Genomic DNA, 20,475 nt, shown 5'->3' on the forward strand with positions numbered 1-20,475 from the left:
AAAGGTGCTGAGATGGAGCCCTGAGGGAACCACCCCAGTGACAGTCTAGAACCTTTATTTCTGAGAGTGTACACAGAATCACCCGTATTAGGTGGATGGTGGTGCTAATATCTAACCAGAAGTGCAAAATACAGCATAATTTATATAAAGTGCAGGAAAGTAACAGTGGTAAAGTGATGTTGTAGTACAATATGTACAGTTAAGGATGGCAGAGTGGTAAACAAAATATATTGTTTATAAAGTGTAATATACATATCGCTGTCAGAACAAAACATTATATCTTCAATTTAGCTGTTTTTCAGTTTTTGATGTGTTTTGAAAGCGCCTGTTGTTCTTTACATTGTGTATAAATTTCATAAAGAATGGACCAAAAGAAACGGCCCAAAATTACATGGAGAAAATTCTGGTTCCATTGACTTCCATTTAAAGTAAAGCAGGTTTTTTCCTTCTCCTGTGCAGTTACCGTTTTGGAGATACGAGGTTTTGTACCGACAGCAGCAAAATACACACATATACATAATATTATATTATATTAGAGGTTCAGTTACTTACAGAAGATCCTTTAGATCCTTTTTGTCCTTGTGTTCCCTAATTATGGACAGAGAAAACGATGAATCATGGTCGGCAAAGGGTTAAAGCAGGAATAAAAGCAGGAACTGTGTATGGCAGTTAGGGCTGGGTCATTAACTGACCTGTTATTATAATTACAATTTTTGATTCCAACGATTATGAAAACACTGTAATTGAGATGAAACAATTATTGTGCCGCATTCTTTTTCTCAATGACACTCTTGTCCTGCGTTATAAATCTTGCACCTCTTTCCTTTCATTTTTCAATTGAATTATATTTACAGTTGAGTTACAGTACATTTACAGTTCTACTGTAAAAAAGTTCATTTAGTTTTTTAAAGATCAGTAAATGCATGATCTTTCCAAAGTCACTGAGTCATCATGTTAAATAATCGTGCTCTCAATATTGACCAAAATAATGTAATAATAACTTACAGGAATACCAGGAGGACCTGGAGGACCAAGAGGACCAGGAGGACCTCCGAGACCCTGCATTCAAAAACAAACCAACACATCCTGACGTCAAGGATCTGAACAATAACTGCTGTAATAACATACATACATCATTATCTGAAGATGGACAACACCTACTGCACACAGTTTAGAAGGACATCAGCATTAAGATCATCATATCATGGTGTTTGCAGATTGGTGCATCACTTACAGTGTCACCTTTGCCTCCCGCTGTTCCCTGAGGTCCAGGTAAGCCTCTGTCTCCCTTCTCTCCTGGTTCACCTGGAGGCCCAATCAGACCAATCAGCCCAGGATGACCCTGCCGAGGGAGGACAACACATTAAACTGTTAACTTTGGCCCCATTTTAGCCTGTAACGGTGTTCCCAAAGTAAAGGGGGCGCTGTTCCCACAGACTCTGGGCTGCAGTTATGATCTCCGTCTTATTTGAAAGGAAACACTCTCAGGTTTATTGGAGTACCTGTATGAATCACTGACACCGAGGTACAGAGTCTAGAACGTAGGAGTTTGTTTCCACCTCACTCACAGATCTCTACACTGATCTCTGACTCTTGCCGTGTTATCAGACCACGTTTTTGGGTGATGGTGTCTGTTTGTTCATATGGTGCCAATGAGACGATCGTAACTGCTGTGAACAGCGGATCATAAGATGGTTTGTGGGAGTCGAATCCCGAGATGTGAAGCTTTCTAACAGATGACTCACTCACTGCTGAACCATGTGATGCATAAAAATGATGTATAATAAACCGGAAGTGAACGATTTGATGGACAGGTGCCCGTATCGGCCCAGTGATCTAGAAAAGGTTAAATGGCACTTTATATGGAACCTCAGACCAGGACAGTAGATTACAGTACAGACGGAAGAACAGCAGAGAATCAAACAGTGTCACAGGCATCTCTGAAGCCCTACAGTGCACAACAACCGCTGTCATATAGAATAAATGAAACGGTTTAAAATGATTTATCTGGGTGCAGTTTTTGCCAGTGAAGCTATATGTTATATTAGAATAAATACAGATAAAAGAGGTACAGTAGTCAGTGTGGGTAAAAAGAACACAGGTGTGGTTCTTGACTTTTCCCTGCACTCGCAAGGATTCGTCCAATTCTATCACCCGTTTTTAATGTAATGATGCACTGATTAGATAAAGCAGATACTGAATGATGGAGGACACGTTATGGTTAAGCACCACACTGACACACTAAAATATACGAATACTATTCAGTTTATTCTAATATTAGTGTGTTTTTTTGGTTTAGTGCCCAGATAAATAACATTTTAAATGATTTAACTCTAAAATGCCAGATATAGAGATACACATTTATAATGAGAAAAGTTTTTAAAGAATAACAGCTGGTGTATAATTGCATTTTTTAATTTTTAAAATTCATATTTCTTGTATGTGTGAAGCTTAACCCCAAAATAAAGTGGCATTTAATGCATTTTGGAACCAAAACCTTCACACAGGTGGAGGAAGCGTTTACGACGCCAGCACAGCTGTTTAATTCACAATCAGCAGGATTTAACTGTGTTTATTTAGTTCAATATAATCTGCTTTATTTAACATCCTGGAACTTTCTTATGTTTAACATAAAGGGCTAAAAATACAGGCCACTTTTAAACGGCTTGGAAAGCTGCTGCACTAGAGCGAGTGCACAAATCAGCCATATAAACACTACTTATTCCCTACCACAGAGCAGATAAACAGAAATCTATGTCTAATAAAGCCGGGTCGTAAGTTTTGGACGTAAAGAGGCGTTTATAGCTGTTTTAGTGGGCGATGTGTGAAGTGTTTGGGAGAATTGATTATCGTATTCCTGCAGTCATTTTCTCCTGGCTTGCTGTAACTGATACACTTCAGCAGCGCCCACGTCTGCTCATAAAACAGATTTATGAGCGTATATTGTGCTGCTTATGAATTGCAGGCTAAGTAACAGTTTAATCATCATCTGTCAGACTGGAAGCACAGCTCGGTAATGTATATTTCTCAGGGCTTCAAACGCCGGCAGCGCTGCCGACTCAGCTCAGCACTATTGCTTGAGAAACTGAAGATTTTTATTCACGTCGGCGCCGTTTTCCATAATATAATAAAACGATACAATGAAATGCGCTTAATGAGAGAAACGGCTCATCTGTGTGCACAAAAATCCCATCAGAGCTCAAACATTTTAAGCTTTTGTTTTAAAATGTATTTTTTAATTGTTTAATTTAAGCTTTTGTGTTAAAACTGTGAATCCACCACACCTTTTCTCCCTTGTTGCCGGGGTCACCTTTCAGGCCGGGCAGACCGGGAGGACCCTAAATGTGAGGGAGAAACACATCATCATACACCATGAGCAGTGATGTTAAATCAAGAGATTCCACGCAGTTGTCTGAAGTGTTGAGGTAAGTAAAGCAGATTTAGTGATGTTTTCTTACCAGTGGGCCAGGGGGTCCATCCTGTCCTGCAGCTCCAGGAAGTCCTTGTTCACCCTGAGAAGGTGTAGAACATCTATCAGATTGACTGAGCTCCAGGCTTTTTAACAGGGGTAGACTGCAAACTGGGTCTACTGGCTTAGAACCTCCGGACACTAGGGGGCTCTCAACCAGCGCCAGTGTGCTAGAGTTTCTAACTCACACAACATACAGCTTGTACATGCTGGTCACTCATAGACACAATGTTCTACGTAGCACTGCAAGAACATTCTACCAGATTCTTTTAACGAATGGATAAACAGGCCAATCGATCACTTTGCTGAATTCGTGAAAGAGCACGATACGTTTGTTTACCCTCAGCAGCATTCAGACTGGGAAATCTGCATGCAGCACAGAATGTTTAACATTTTCACTCTTTCTTACTGGCTTATTATTTACAGTGTCTGTAAAACGGGATCTACTGTGATTCCCACAGCCACAATGACTAAGCATGTGAACAGTAGACGAGAACAAACAGTTAAGCTAGGCTTGCCACTATAGCGCCCCCTGCTGTAGTGCTTACCACTATAGCACCCCCTGCTGTAGTGCTTACCACTATAGCGCCCCCTGCTGTAATGCTTGCCACTATAGAGCGCCCTGCTGTAGTGCTTACCACTATAGCGCCCCCTGCTGTAATGCTTGCCACTATAGAGCGCCCTGCTGTAGTGCTTACCACTATAGCGCCCCCTGCTGTAATGCTTGCCACTATAGAGCCCCCTGCTGTAGTGCTTACCACTATAGCGCCCCCTGCTGTAATGCTTGCCACTATAGCGCCCCCTGCTGTAATGCTTGCCACTATAGCGCCCCCTGCTGTAATGCTTGCCACTATAGCGCCCCCTGCTGTAGTGCTTACCACTATAGCGCCCCCTGCTGTAATGCTTGCCACTATAGAGCCCCCTGCTGTAGTGCTTACCACTATAGCGCCCCCTGCTGTAATACTTGCCACTATAGCGCCCCCTGCTGTAATGCTTGCCACTATAGCGCCCCCTGCTGTAATACTTGCCACTATAGCGCCCCCTGCTGTAATGCTTGCCACTATAGCGCCCCCCTTTTTTGCATGGTGAAATAGTCCTTCAGATTGATTGAGATTGTTTCCTTTGTGGAAACTTGTTCTTTATGGCACCATCTTGTGTAGTTACGATGTCAAGCTTGTATCAATAGAAGAACCCTATTTGGTGCTATACTGAACCATCAACACACATTCTCCATCAATCTGAAGAATCTCACTATGCAGTGAACCATTCTAGCATGTAAATGGTTCTAGATAGAACTTCCTATACTGAAGAACAATCTTTTTGATTTCTGCCTGTTAGTACACATCAACTAAACCCAACAGTAGCACTCAGAAATCACATCATTAATGAAAGATACACAAGTTGGTTCTTCAAGGGTTCTTCAGTGAAGAAGATGGTTCTACATAGAACCATGAACATGATTAAGTGGTTCTTTGAATCTTGAAATGGTTCTTCAGACTTCAGATTAATGGAAAATGTGTTGTATGTGGTTCTATGTAGCACCTAAATGGGTTCTTATATTGTTATGCAAGTTCATAACAGCAGCAGAACAATTTTTGTTCCTATACAGAACCCTTTTCAAAAGGTTCTACATCAGCACATCTCCATATCCATCACTCTGAGGAACCCTTTCTCCATGCAAAGATCCATTTAGGCAGGCATGCATAGTTTTGAGTGTTCATGTGTTTCATATAGAACCATTTTCTTTACTAAAGAACCTGAAGAACCATCTTTTTAAGAGGTAAACCCCAGAAATAGGCACTTTCTTTGCATCAAGCCTTAAATAGTTAGTCAGCGCTGACGAAGCACTAGAGTTACTGCGTGGAGGTTTTATTGATCCATCTCTCCAAACATCTGAAATATCCTTCAAACATCCTTTCTCTCTTACCACAGGGCCAGGGATTCCTCTTAGACCCTCAGCTCCGGCCTTTCCAGGGGGTCCCTGGGGGCCGACAGGTCCAGTCTTACCCACCGGTCCTTCAGCACCTGGGTCACCCTGAGGGACAGAGGAGAAATCAGGACGTCCGCCGACAAATCAGCACAAACACTAACAGCTTAGAACTTATAACTACGCTGGTCATTTCATGAGGTTTCTACCTCCAGGGCAGGCTGGTCATCTCCGGCGATGATCACGCTACACATGTATATGAATGATTTGTGACTCGCAGGAGACACAGTGGTGTGGAAGCAGCAGATTCTAAAGCTTCAGTCCACATTTCATCAAATTTAATGCGATCTGAATTTGATGAGGTGCTTTTTCTGTGTGCTCTGTCGTGAAAAAGCCAAATCTTTACAGTGCAGTGCGGAATCAAAGCTGCTGATACAAAAGTAAATGTAATTGATAATCGTGGAATTATGTATTTAATCATATGTTTACATTGAATTGATTATGTAATGCAGCACAACGTCGATACGCAGAGGTCAGAAATGCTCTAAATGAGACAGACTCTTGGTCTCAGGCTCTTCTGCTAAACCTGGTTCAGTTTGGTTGGAAATCAAGTCGTTTTCTCCTGAATCTGAAATTCGTCTCCTGAGAAATAAAACTCAGATGATCAAAGCACTGTCCCACACGTGGATTAACTCGTCTCAGCCTCGTCTCAGCCTCGTCTCAGCCTCGTCTCAGCCTCATAACGTCTCCATAAGAAAAGTGGGAGATCTTATCATTCTCTTATACAGCTCTGTTCTAGATCACAGAACCCTCTCAGTGCAGAAGGAGAACGCATGCTTTTCTCCTTCATTAGCAGAACGTCTCACAGTGAGACGCTGATGTTGATCTCCTCTCTTCTCCTGAGGAGGTTCAGGAGAAATAAAGCAGATCTCAATATTACATTAATGAAGAATCACTGATTTCTGAATTCTCTCCTAAATGAGGGGAAAAAAGAGGAGACTAGCATCAGCATCTCACTCTGAGAACCTCTGGTGTTGAAGGAGAAAAGCGTGAGTTCTCCTTCTGCACAGAGAGGGTTCTGTGATCTAGAACAGAGCTGTATAGGAAAACAATGAGATCTCACACATTTCTTGTAGAGACATTACTCAACTGAGACACTAAGTCAGACACTAAGGAGTTAATCCACGTGTGTGACAGTGAGAAAATCTCCGGCCAGACTTTACAGGACTCTCAGGAGTCTCACTCTATCCCACTGGACGGAACCAGGTTTGGGAGAAGAACCTGAGACCAAGAGGAGATCTCATTTAGAGCATTTCTTTTCTCTGAGCGAGGGAAAGGTAAAATTTGGATGGGATGGTTAATATCATCAGTTTGTGCTGCTGCTCTGAAAATTGGGCCTTTTTGGATGGAAAAAGAAGAAGATATAGATTTTCCATCTCCCTCCCTGACAGAACACACCGAGCGGATTAAGCTATCTTGGCATCCAATTAGTCTTTGATGTGCGGAGAAGTTGAAAAGAGGCCTCAGCCCGTCTGTATGGAGTCACGCCTGCACGCATGACAGACCGCAGAGCTTTAGACAAAGAAAACTTTCTACACAGTAATGAAAATCCTGTCGTTTCTACTCGGCCAGCACGGATTAAATGTGTCGCCGTGTGGTCTCCAGCATGCGCCAGGCGGATTCGGCCTCACCTTCGCGCCTTTCTCTCCCTGCTTTCCTTCAGTTCCAGCTGGACCAATGGGACCCTGCAGGGGGAAGAAGGCAGATGCGTTAAAGCGGCAGCTTGGTGAAATCTCTCATTCTCAGCCCTCTTTCTCTTAGGCCCAGTCCCATTTCACCCCCCACCCCAACCACTCAGCCCTACCCCTCTGTTTTGCACATTCACCTCTAGGGGTGCGGTGAAGTGTTGGGACTACATGACCCTCCAAACAGGTTTTCCAGAGACTCCAAACAGAGAGATATGAGAAAACAAGAAAAACCGGAGAACAAGAGACCAAAGCGACCCACAAATGTGAGAATTTTCTCTAAAATATTATGAAAAACATCGTAGAATCTTAGTTTAATGTCGATTCAGTGTATTTTGGTCCTTTTCTTCATAACAACCATAAAAAATCACTAGTAGTGCTGATGTCTTGTTAGCTAGGCTAACTTTCTCGTTCCACCTTAAATGGTTGCATTCTGGCTCCTCAGGCATCAGAACTGTTGCACCATTTAAGGTGGAATGGGAAAACGCAAATAGACTCATCAGGGCGGCAAACGAGCCGCAATGTTCTCCAGACACGCACGACTCATCTTCATCTGGCAGGTTTGCGTGTGGGGGGCGGTACCGTGCAGTAAACTACCATATAGATCCGTTTGAGGTGTAGCAGAAACAGGTCTGTGAACCTGCTGATACAGTGAATCTAATAGAGAACAGACGGCAACGAGGCGCTCGATGGCCGCGTTTGTGCCATGATTGGTGTCGCTGTTCAATAAAACCCTCTTGATTTGTTTATTTTTAGGAGAATTTGAACAAGTCAGGTGACTTTTACCTTGCACAAGCATTAGTGATGCACCAAAAGCAAAACAAATGGGATTATTTAACTTATTCCTAAAGTTTGTTTGAACTTTTTTAAGGTAATTTTATTCAGTAAAATTATCTCAGTATATTGGCAGATTGTTTAGCTCTTTGTATAAAATGATCTGGAAATAAGATAAGATAAGATAAGATAAGATAAGATAAGATAAGATAAAGCTTTATTGTCATTTGCATCACATGTGGTACACGAGGTGGAATGAAATAGTGAACTCAAGGTCCCAGTTAACTCCCAAGTACAATAAGCAATAAGCAGAAGGTGCAAATAACAGCAGCATGAGACACAGCACCATGAGCGCGAGGTAGAAGGTGTAAATCTTAATACTGGTGATGTATAGAGTGACGTATAGGGTGATATAGTGGAGGGGTGATATAGTGGATGGGGTGATATAGTGGAGGGGGTGATATAGTGGATGGGGTGATATAGTGGAGGGGGTGATATAGTGGATGGGGTGATATAGTGGAGGGGTGATATAGTGGATGGGGTGATATAGTGGAGGGGGTGATATAGTGGATGGGGTGATATAGTGGAGGGGGTGATATAGTGGAGGGGTGATACAGTGGAGGGGTGATACAGTGGAGGGGTGATATAGTGGGGGGGTGATATAGTGGAGGGGTGATGTAGTGGAGGGGTGATACAGTGGAGGGGTGATATAGTGGAGGGGTGATATAGTGGAGGGGTGATACAGTGGAGGGGTGATACAGTGGAGGGGTGATATAGTGGGGGGGTGATATAGTGGAGGGGTGATGTAGTGGAGGGGTGATATAGTGGAGGGGTGATATAGTGGAGGGGTGATGTAGTGTAGGGGTGATGTAGTGGAGGGGTGATATAGTGGAGGGGTGATGTAGTGTAGGGGTGATATAGTGGAGGGCTGATATAGTGGAGGGGTGGTATAGTGGAGGGGTGATATAGTGGAGGGCTGATATAGTGGAGGGGGTGATATAGAGGAGGGGTGATATAGTGTAGGGGTGATATAGTGTAGGGGTGATATAGTGGAGGGGTGGTATAGTGGAGGGGTGATACAGTGGAGGGGTGATATAGTGGAGGGGTGATATAGTGGAGGGGTGATATAGTGGAGGGGTGATATAGTGTAGGGGTGATATAGTGGAGGGCTGATATAGTGGAGGGGAGGTATAGTGGAGGGCTGATATAGTGGAGGGGAGGTATAGTGGAGGGGTGATATAGTGGAGGGGTGATATAGTGGAGGGGGTGATATAGTGGGGGGGGGGTATAGTGGAGGGCTGATATAGTGGAGGGGTGGTATAGTGTAGGGGTGATATAGTGGAGGGGTGATATAGTGGAGGGGAGGTATAGTGGAGGGCTGATATAGTGGAGGGGAGGTATAGTGGAGGGGTGATATAGTGGAGGGGTGATATAGTGGAGGGGGTGATATAGTGGGGGGGGGGGGTATAGTGGAGGGCTGATATAGTGGAGGGGTGATATAGTGCAGGGGTGATATAGTGGAGGGCTGATATAGTGGACGGGAGGCATAGTGGAGGGCTGATATAGTGGAGGGGAGGTATAGTGGAGGGGTGATATAGTGTAGGGGTGATATAGTGGAGGGGTGGTATAGTGGAGGGGTGATACAGTGGAGGGGTGATATAGTGGAGGGGTGATATAGTGGAGGGGTGATATAGTGGAGGGGTGATATAGTGTAGGGGTGATATAGTGGAGGGCTGATATAGTGGAGGGGAGGTATAGTGGAGGGCTGATATAGTGGAGGGGAGGTATAGTGGAGGGGTGATATAGTGGAGGGGTGATATAGTGGAGGGGGTGATATAGTGGGGGGGGGGTATAGTGGAGGGCTGATATAGTGGAGGGGTGGTATAGTGTAGGGGTGATATAGTGGAGGGCTGATATAGTGGAGGGGAGGTATAGTGGATGGGGTGATATAGTGGAGGGGGTGATATAGTGGATGGGGTGATATAGTGGAGGGGGTGATATAGTGGAGGGGTGATACAGTGGAGGGGTGATACAGTGGAGGGGTGATATAGTGGGGGGGTGATATAGTGGAGGGGTGATGTAGTGGAGGGGTGATACAGTGGAGGGGTGATATAGTGGAGGGGTGATATAGTGGAGGGGTGATACAGTGGAGGGGTGATACAGTGGAGGGGTGATATAGTGGGGGGGTGATATAGTGGAGGGGTGATGTAGTGGAGGGGTGATATAGTGGAGGGGTGATATAGTGGAGGGGTGATGTAGTGTAGGGGTGATGTAGTGGAGGGGTGATATAGTGGAGGGGTGATGTAGTGTAGGGGTGATATAGTGGAGGGCTGATATAGTGGAGGGGTGGTATAGTGGAGGGGTGATATAGTGGAGGGCTGATATAGTGGAGGGGGTGATATAGAGGAGGGGTGATATAGTGTAGGGGTGATATAGTGTAGGGGTGATATAGTGGAGGGGTGGTATAGTGGAGGGGTGATACAGTGGAGGGGTGATATAGTGGAGGGGTGATATAGTGGAGGGGTGATATAGTGGAGGGGTGATATAGTGTAGGGGTGATATAGTGGAGGGCTGATATAGTGGAGGGGAGGTATAGTGGAGGGCTGATATAGTGGAGGGGAGGTATAGTGGAGGGGTGATATAGTGGAGGGGTGATATAGTGGAGGGGGTGATATAGTGGGGGGGGGGTATAGTGGAGGGCTGATATAGTGGAGGGGTGGTATAGTGTAGGGGTGATATAGTGGAGGGCTGATATAGTGGAGGGGAGGTATAGTGGAGGGCTGATATAGTGGAGGGGAGGTATAGTGGAGGGGTGATATAGTGGAGGGGTGATATAGTGGAGGGGGGTGATATAGTGGGGGGGGGGGTATAGTGGAGGGCTGATATAGTGGAGGGGTGATATAGTGCAGGGGTGATATAGTGGAGGGCTGATATAGTGGACGGGAGGCATAGTGGAGGGCTGATATAGTGGAGGGGAGGTATAGTGGAGGGGTGATATAGTGTAGGGGTGATATAGTGGAGGGGTGGTATAGTGGAGGGGTGATACAGTGGAGGGGTGATATAGTGGAGGGGTGATATAGTGGAGGGGTGATATAGTGGAGGGGTGATATAGTGTAGGGGTGATATAGTGGAGGGCTGATATAGTGGAGGGGAGGTATAGTGGAGGGCTGATATAGTGGAGGGGAGGTATAGTGGAGGGGTGATATAGTGGAGGGGTGATATAGTGGAGGGGGTGATATAGTGGGGGGGGGGTATAGTGGAGGGCTGATATAGTGGAGGGGTGGTATAGTGTAGGGGTGATATAGTGGAGGGCTGATATAGTGGAGGGGAGGTATAGTGGAGGGCTGATATAGTGGAGGGGAGGTATAGTGGAGGGGTGATATAGTGGAGGGGTGATATAGTGGAGGGGGTGATATAGTGGGGGGGGGGGGGTATAGTGGAGGGCTGATATAGTGGAGGGGTGATATAGTGCAGGGGTGATATAGTGGAGGGCTGATATAGTGGAGGGGAGGTATAGTGGAGGGCTGATATAGTGGAGGGGAGGTATAGTGGAGGGGTGATATAGTGGAGGGGTGATATAGTGGAGGGGGTGATATAGTGGGGGGGGGGGTATAGTGGAGGGGTGGTATAGTGGAGGGGTGATATAGTGGAGGGGTGATATAGTGGGGGCACTGACTCAGTCCAGCAGCAGAGATGAATCAGTGGACATGAAGTGCCGTTGCAGTGACGTCTAACTGGAGTTTGAGAGTCTCACGGCTTCAGGGAAGAAGCTGTTCCTCAGTCTGGTAGTTTTACTCTTAATGCTCCGCAGCCTCCTACCTGATGGGAGTGTGTGTGCTGGATGAGTGGGGTGGATAAGGTGGATAATGGGAAATATTAGGTAGATCGACTAGATTGGAGATGATTTCACTTGACAAGATATTTTTGCAGTGAATAAAATCCCCTGACATTAACATACAGCACTGTGCAAAAGTCTGAACCTAATCAAACTCTAGTGTAAAATCTTTTGGCAGCAGGTTTTTGCTTCTAAATTCACCATATAATATAAAGAGAGATGCAAACTAACATTAGTGCATTGATTTCTTCTCTCTGCACTCCAGACATCACATGGATCTCTTCAATCCCATTAGCAGCTCCTGATTTACAGTCAGTATGTCCTGATAAGCCAAACCAGGCGTATAAGGACTACACACAATACCGAAGTTGCTTCGTGTTGTGATGTTCTTGGTATTTATCTTAATAACAGTGTTTTTTGTGTGCCTAAGTCTTCTGCCCAGTCCTGTGCACTAAAATGAACATCGACGCTACATTAATAAACATTAAGCCGATCTGAAAGTTCGTGGATTTTGCTGAATGAAGTTAGTTTCGTTCCTGGCTCGCTGCCCCAGCCTTCGCTTTGACAGCGGCAGATGAAGAGCTTTTATATGAACAGTAAAGCGTTACGGCTCTGAAATGGGACAGGTCATAAACGCTGTGTTGCTGTGAGGTAATAATCTATTCTGGGCCTCGAGGACATAAAATGACAACTTCATTTCCTCCTGATATCATTCCGCTCCCACACTCCCGTCACGCTGATCCGCGGTTAATATTCTATTAGAACGTCTCAGAATGTCGGTCTTCTCCTGCAGCAAGAGCGGATCTGGAAAACTCAGCAGTTCTATGGAAAAATTTGATGTATTTATACTTTCTTGTTGCACTGCAATAGACTGATGACCTGTCCTGGGTGTTTCCTGCCTTCGGTTATAGTAGTCTTTCAATGGTGTGCAGTGGCCTTTAGACTGTGTGTGGTAGCATTAAAACAGCTCCAGTAGCCTTTAATGGGATGTGGTAGCCTTTAGACAGTGTGTGGTAGCATTAGGACAGCTGTAGGAGCCTTTAGACAGTGTGTGAGAGCCTTTAGACAGTGTGTGGTAGCATTAGGACAGCTGTAGGAGCCTTTAGACAGTGTGTGAGAGCCTTTAGACAGTGTGTGGTAGCATTAGGACAGATGCAGTAGCCTTTAGACAGTGTGTGAGAGCCTTTAGGCAGTGTGTGGTAGTCTTTAGACAGTGTGTGAGAGCCTTTAGGCAGTGTGTGGTAGCATTAGGACAGATGCAGTAGCCTTTAGACAGTGTGTGGTAGCCTTTATGTGCTGTGTGGTAGCATTAGGACAGATGCAGTAGCCTTTAGACAGTGTGTGGTAGCCATTATGTGGTGTGTGGTAGCATTAGGACAGATGCAGTAGCCTTTAGACAGTGTTGTTGTAGCCTTTATGTGGTGTGTGGTAGCATTAGGACAGATGCAGTAGCCTTTAGACAGTGTGTGGTAGCCTTTATGTGGTGTGTGGTAGCATTAGGACAGATGCAGTAGCCTTTAGACAGTGTGTGGTAGCCTTTATGTGGTGTGTGGTAGCATTAGGACAGCTGTAGGAGCCTTTAGACAGTGTGTGAGAGCCTTTAGGCAGTGTGTGGTAGCATTAGGACAGCTGTAGGAGCCTTTAGACAGTGTGTGAGAGCCTTTAGACAGTGTGTGGTAGCATTAGGACAGCTGTAGGAGCCTTTAGACAGTGTGTGAGAGCCTTTAGACAGTGTGTGGTAGCATTAGGACAGATGCAGTAGCCTTTAGACAGTGTGTGAGAGCCTTTAGGCAGTGTGTGGTAGTCTTTAGACAGTGTGTGAGAGCCTTTAGGCAGTGTGTGGTAGCATTAGGACAGATGCAGTAGCCTTTAGACAGTGTGTGGTAGCCTTTATGTGGTGTGTGGTAGCATTAGGACAGATGCAGTAGCCTTTAGACAGTGTGTGGTAGCCTTTATGTGGTGTGTGGTAGCATTAGGACAGATGCAGTAGCCTTTAGACAGTGTGTGGTAGCCTTTATGTGGTGTGTGGTAGCATTAGAACAGATGCAGTAGCCTTTAGACAGTGTGTGGTAGCCTTTATGTGGTGTGTGGTAGCATTAGGACAGATGCAGTAGCCTTTAGACAGTGTGTGGTAGCCTTTATGTGGTGTGTGGTAGCATTAGAACAGATGCAGTAGCCTTTAGACAGTGTGTGGTAGCCTTTATGTGGTGTGTGGTAGCATTAGGACAGATGCAGTAGCCTTTAGACAGTGTGTGGTAGTCTTTAGACAGTGTGTGGTAGTCTTTAGACAGTGTGTGGTAGTCTTTAGACAGTGTGTGAGAGCCTTTAGGCAGTGTGTGGTAGCATTAGGACAGATGCAGTAGCCTTTAGACAGTGTGTGAGAGCCTTTAGGCAGTGTGTGGTAGCCTTTATGTGGTGTGTGGTAGCATTAGGACAGATGCAGTAGCCTTTAGACAGTGTGTGGTAGCCTTTATGTGGTGTGTGGTAGCATTAGGACAGATGCAGTAGCCTTTAGACAGTGTGTGGTAGCCTTTATGTGGTGTGTGGTAGCATTAGGACAGATGCAGTAGCCTTTAGACAGTGTGTGGTAGCCTTTATGTGGTGTGTGGTAGCATTAGGACAGATGCAGTAGCCTTTAGACAGTGTGTGGTAGCCTTTATGTGGTGTGTGGTAGCATTAGAACAGATGCATCAGGTTCCTTCACTGACTAAACAGTGAAGTTCAGTCGCCCTGTGATGGGAGAGGAGCTCAGGCACCGTGCGGTTCTTCAATATGAGCAGATATAATGTTAAAGAGTCCCTCTAATCTCCAAATGTCCTGTTAGCATGCCTGCACTAGGCTCGTGTGACTGTGTGTCTCGTACCACCGTCCCATTATTTTTAGGAGGAGGCTCTGATTGTGGCTGGTGCTGCAGACCGAGCGGTTTTCAGGGTTTTGATTTGAAAGCGAGGCTTAATTCACTCCAAAGTGAGGCTTTTTCCTGCTTTGGGTCCGTTTGGAGCTTTGGGGCAGTTTTTGGGCTCCATTGTTTTCCTTTACGGAGTTTTACAGCCAATAAATTTGGAACAGAGAGTAAAACATCTAAACTTTTGCTCGTGAAACACAGTTTTAGTGCTTACAGACAACAGAGTGCCACAAAACTCATTTAGAGGAGTGGGTCCCAGCAGACGCGCCGCGCCAGCGCCGACAGAAACAGTTGTCACAAACAAAATTAAAGCCACAGAACAAACGGCGGACTCGTTAGCTGTAGGGCACTTACTCTCTTCCCAGGGGGTCCCGGTGGGCCGGCTTCACCAGATGGACCAGGAGGACCCTGCAGTGCACACAGAATGAATATGGATTACATCTGTGCGTCCAGTAATGACGCCCCATCCCGTTTTATCAATGAGGGATTCTTAACTAGAGCTGGATTTATTTATGCTCGTCTATTCTGACCGTACACAGATGCCAGTGGATTAGTTCACCCTTCTGTTAAACTGTAAGCACTTTCCAGGAGAGGAACGCTCAGTTTATGTGTGTTTCCTTGCTTGCATTGTTCGAACTCTGTGGCTAAACACTTCATAACCTTGGAGGAAAACGCTTTACGTTTATGCCATTTGGCCACAGTGGAGTGCTTTGTTGCTGTGCTGCTTGTTTCCAAAGCCTAAACCGATCCTTAGTAAGGCTGTGAAGCTCGACTACACCCACACATTATTATTAGTGTATAATTATCCTATTATCATAAACGACTCTGTTCTGCACTTTTCTGGCTTTACGATGGGAGTGGTCAGTAATTCTAGAACAATGAACAACTGCATGGGTCAGAAAAAGCAGATTATTAGTACATTATAGACAATTATAGCCTGTAAGACTGAAGACAATGAGACCAGCTGTTTCCTTCAATCATGGGTGGCACATGGCACACCTGCGACTTGAACCTCGTTCTAATACATGGTGCACACCTTTCTGCTCTCACCTGAATGTGCACCACAGGAACAGACACCGACTTACCGGCTGACCAGATTCTCCGTCATCTCCTTTATCCCCAGCAAGGCCGTCGAGTCCCTGAAAGAGAGGAAAACCCCAAAACTCACACACATGGTCTGCCCCATAACACACATTCATAAGCCCTGTTGGAGCTGGATTAGTTTCATCTGGGGAGGTGCTGTAATCTGAGAGATTACCGACGAGATCAGTGATTTTAATCCAGTGTGAATCTGTAGTTTTTACAGTCTGAGGAGTAAGAATTACCTTCTGTAACTGGCTCAGAGCCTCAGAGCTAATACTACACACCTCTTTAGTACAGAAGCTCTTTATAGAACCATGAACACTCAAAGAGCTTGCACCATGAAAGGGTTCTTCAGAGTGATGGAAAATGTGCTACAGAAAAAAAGGTTCTATAAAAGTGTTCTTCTATTGTTATGGCGTAAGGCTTATTAGAACAGAATGACCCTTTTGGGTGCTACTTAGAACCCTTTTCAAAAAAAGGTTCTACATATGCAACACATTCTCCATCAATCTGTAGAACCATTTCACGATGCAGAGAAACCTTCGCATGATTAAAGGGTTCTTTGTGCCATGAAGGAGTTCTTCAGAGTGATGGAAAATGTGCATGAGTGAGGGTTGAGACCGAAACACTAGAAGAACCCTCTTGGGTGCTATATAGAACCCTTTTCAAAAAGTTTCTACATAGAACCATCTACAGCACATTCTCCAACAGTCTGAAGAACACATTCATGATGTAAAAACCCTTTAATCATGCAAAGGGTTCTTTGAGTGTTCATGGTTCTAAACAGAACCATTTCTTCACTAAAGAACGCTTGAAGAACCATCTTTTTAAAGTGTAGTCATATTGAAATGATCAAAGTAATGTAACAATCCAATTTTCGTTTTTTGACAAAATCTGAAAAGGCCTGTTTTCTTTACATTGCATGTAAATTTCATGATGAATGGGTCAAAAGAAACGACTCAAGATGTACTTGGAAAAAATTCTGGTTCCATTGACTTACAAGAAAAGTAATGCACGTTTTTTTCCTTCTCCTGTAAAGTTACCATTTTGGAGATGTTCTGCCAGCAGCGTTAAGCAAAAAACTATTTATTCTTCTGAAAACTTATTGCTACAAGTTGAGTGAACTGAAAATTTAAAGTCAACCCGGTTCTTTGCTTTTATAAGTTTAAAAGCTGCATACTTTTATACAGTGAGTGCCGCCACATGTGTAGCTACTCTAATGCTTGTGTAAACATCTACGCAATGATGTTTATATGGAGTAATTTGGGGAAAATCGCACGAATTACATTCATACATTCATAAAACTAACCCAGCTGGAATAGGGCTACGTTTCCAATAATGACTCTATACACGGCCATTCATACGTTCTCTTTTCAGTGGATGTATTCGAACCACAATAACAGATTTATACGTGGCACTGAGGTGTATGAACACCTCCTTGTTGAACTTACAGCAACACCAGGCTCTCCGGGTGGACCCGGATCTCCAGGGAAGCCAATGGGTCCCTAGTTGGAAAAGGAGAGACAGGTCTGTTGAATCTGCAGCCAGGAATGTGTCATTTAATCTGGACCATCTAAATGCTTTAAAGTGCTAAAGAGGAAAGTTGAACAATCGACTCACTGGGTTTCCTTTTGGACCGTCGTCTCCGGGTGGTCCTCGGGCTCCGGCAGGTCCGGCAGCTCCGGGTGGTCCCGTCTCTCCCTTCTCTCCAATTTCACCTTTAGGACCCTAAAAACACAGAGCAGACACGAACCTCTGAACTTCTCCCGGGAGTAATTTGTTGCGAATTGTTGCCGCCTGCATGAAACGTCTTAAATATAAATGCAGCTTAAACGCTTAAACGTCGTTTTAAAGCTGCGTTAGATTTTGCAGTGGTGAAAAAGTGAAGTCTAAAAATCAATTTACAGTTTTTTTTTTTTAACTCAACCTAAATATTTCTCTGGTCTCTAGCGGTGTTTTCACACGGTGAGTCCGCACCCATGTCCGATTCTGGGCTCGTTTGGGGGAGGGCCTCATTAGTGCTGGTTCACTTTCACACTAAGATTCATTCATTCACTTTCCTGCGCACGGGTTTGCGAAGTGGTCAGAACAGCTTCATCTGTTCGCCGCCTTTTGTCACTGTGCTTGAATACAAACACTCAGGCGGTGAGGAGCAGCACTTTTTGGATCCACGGTATTCCACCCTATAGGAGCTCCTTCAAACAGGGGGCCGTTTTCATATGAGAAGGAAGGGAAGTGACCTGATAAGCTGAAGTGGTGACGTGGTGCCAGGAGCCAGACCACCGATTCCAGGAGGGTGAGAAATCGGTTCTCTGTTCCGCTCCCAGACTTGAAACCAGCTTTCACACTTGACCAAATGCACCGAACTCAAAGAGCAAGCAGGCCTGGGTCCGGAGAAAAGCTCTAGTGTTAAAGCGCTCCAAGTTACACCGTTTAGATTTCGGCCTTTAGCAGGCGCTCTTATCCAGAGCGGCTTACGATTTGATGATTTTTACACAGGCAGGTGAAGGTGGTGTTAGGAGTCTTGCCCAAGGCCTCTTATTGATATAGTGAGAGGCGCTTCCCCAGGAGGGGACTGAACCCCAGTCCACAGCCCAGAAAGCAGAGGTGTTATCCACTACACCAACCAGCCACCATAAACTCTCCTGTAAAACTCTACTGATCTTTGTTGCTCTCATATCAAAGCCATGTCACGCTTTTGTTGTTAATTTTTTACAGAAATGGAAAATTCCATATTTATTTATATGGAGCGTTTTATATACAGCAGGTGTAAAGTGATGAAGCGCTGGGATTCAAGAAGAGCTCATGATTATGGCGAGCGTTCTGAAGAGGCTGGAGGAGAGATGATGCTCCTCCATCTCTCCTGCATCCACGCTTGAAATCCGTGTCACCGGTGTAGCTACGTAGTTACGGACGCCCACACTGTTACCATGGCCTGGTGATGTCTGGACACACAAATCTGATCTTATCCCTTGGAGATAACAGACTGGGCAGGTCCGATTTGAGAAACACTACAGTATCTTTTATCCCTGAGAGATGTTCAAAAATCATCATAATGCAGCTCTGTAATCCAATCACAACTAAACAGAGCAGAGGGGTCCAATACACAGCGAGCAGTTCAGACGTGTTAATTAAGAGGCTTAGCAACTAATGTGATCAGAAATAATGGAGAAGCGGACATCCAGTAAACAGGCGTACGAGCAGGCGGCGTGTTTAATCCTCACCTGATAAACAGAGACGACGATAATAACACTGAACTGTCAGAGATGTTTACATGCGCAGGGGTTCCCGCGGCGCAGCAGAGACCCAGGAAAATGTGCATAATGTCCTGCATAATTCACGCATCAACACATCTGAATTAATAAACTCACAAGGGTCATTAACACCGCGTGGGCGGGGCTAAGAGCGACTGCTTCCCCTGACTGTCAGCAGGCTTAGCTCAATTATACGTGTGTGGAGGTTTATCTTATAAACAGCCTGTGGAGCAGGAACAAGCACCCACACACACTCACCCCTAGACCAGGCTCTCCAGGAGGTCCCGGGTTGCCAGCTTCGCCCGTCTCACCCTGCAGAAAACATCACATTAGCTTATTGTAGCCATGGCGACAGAATCTGCTGTTACAGCAGCATCTATAATATCCATGATAAACAACAGAGGCAGATGAACAGTGATGTGTGGTTTGTTTGCACACAAAGATAAACAGACAGACAGACAGACAGACAGACAGACAGACAGAGCCAGAGAGAGAGAGAAAGACAGATAGACAGAGGGACAGCCAGACAGAACAACAGACAGACAGAGACAGAGAGAGAGAAAGACAGATAGACAGATAGACCGAAAGATGGATAGACACAGACAGACAGATAGATAGAGACAGACAGACAGACAGATAGATAGACAGACAGATAGATAGAAACAGAGAGAAAGACAGATAGAGACAGAGAGACAGAAAGATGGATAGACAGACAGACAGAAAGGCAGGCAGACAGACAGTTAGATAGACAGATGGACAGACAGACAGATATAGAGAAAGACAGACAGATAGATAGACAGACAGACAGACAGATGTATTTTATTTTTCAGGATAAAAGTGGAAAATTCACAACAGAGCAACACTGAAACTCTAGAAAAGCTGGTTTTATTGACTATTTACACTTTTAAATCAAACAGCACTGCCCATCTGATAATTATGTACAGTATAACTGAACATTTCTATAATGTAATAACATAAATAACCTACATGTTTATATACAGGTCAACATCTGAACATACAGAGACGCACTGATGCTATTTACTGGCCTCTGAGGGGAAATGAAGACCCTACAGAAGCAGAAAGGCCTGGAAAGGCCTGGGCAGCGCCGGCACACAAACAGGAAAAGCAGAGATAATCTGAGGGGTCAGGGAGGTCCCACCTTTTCTCCGTTTCCTCCCATCGCTCCGATACCGCCGGGAGGGCCTGGAGCTCCCTGCACATAAACACAATGTCAACACAAGCCGAGCTGTTACTGCACCACGTTACAATTCCATACGGAAAACTCAGCTTAAAACCGGGAAAACAACTCACATCAGCTCCGCTGGGCCCCTGAGGGCCTCTCGGACCAGGAGGACCTGGCGGACCCTGTTACCAACACGAGGAGAAAAGCATTGATTAATGGAATAAATAATCAGAAAAAAAAACGTCAGTAACGGGAAAAACTGAAGCTGTTTTAGGACTGACCATCGCACCGACATCACCC

The 20,475-nt window shown here is 45.1% G+C and overlaps 1 protein-coding gene across 2 annotated transcripts in view; it reads right to left on the reverse strand.

Moving 5' to 3' along the window:
* col11a1b (collagen, type XI, alpha 1b) overlaps positions 1–20,475 on the reverse strand; it is a 210,906-nt gene that overhangs the window by 10,692 nt on the left and 179,739 nt on the right. For both annotated transcript variants that reach the window (XM_037547674.1, XM_037547675.1), the window contains 15 exons: positions 20,457–20,475; positions 20,304–20,357; positions 20,152–20,205; positions 19,251–19,304; positions 17,359–17,466; positions 17,190–17,243; positions 15,741–15,794; positions 15,010–15,063; positions 7,088–7,141; positions 5,397–5,504; positions 3,459–3,512; positions 3,285–3,338; positions 1,235–1,342; positions 1,006–1,059; positions 553–588 (listed from right to left, as the gene is read on the reverse strand). The exon at positions 20,457–20,475 is cut by the window's right edge and continues 35 nt beyond it. In XM_037547674.1, coding sequence (XP_037403571.1) covers positions 553–588; positions 1,006–1,059; positions 1,235–1,342; positions 3,285–3,338; positions 3,459–3,512; positions 5,397–5,504; positions 7,088–7,141; positions 15,010–15,063; positions 15,741–15,794; positions 17,190–17,243; positions 17,359–17,466; positions 19,251–19,304; positions 20,152–20,205; positions 20,304–20,357; positions 20,457–20,475 — 919 coding nt within the window. The remainder of the gene's footprint in view (positions 1–552; positions 589–1,005; positions 1,060–1,234; positions 1,343–3,284; positions 3,339–3,458; positions 3,513–5,396; positions 5,505–7,087; positions 7,142–15,009; positions 15,064–15,740; positions 15,795–17,189; positions 17,244–17,358; positions 17,467–19,250; positions 19,305–20,151; positions 20,206–20,303; positions 20,358–20,456) is intronic.

The sequence above is a fragment of the Pygocentrus nattereri genome, chromosome 19 (genome assembly GCF_015220715.1).
Source record: "Pygocentrus nattereri isolate fPygNat1 chromosome 19, fPygNat1.pri, whole genome shotgun sequence".
NCBI lineage: Eukaryota > Metazoa > Chordata > Actinopteri > Characiformes > Serrasalmidae > Pygocentrus > Pygocentrus nattereri.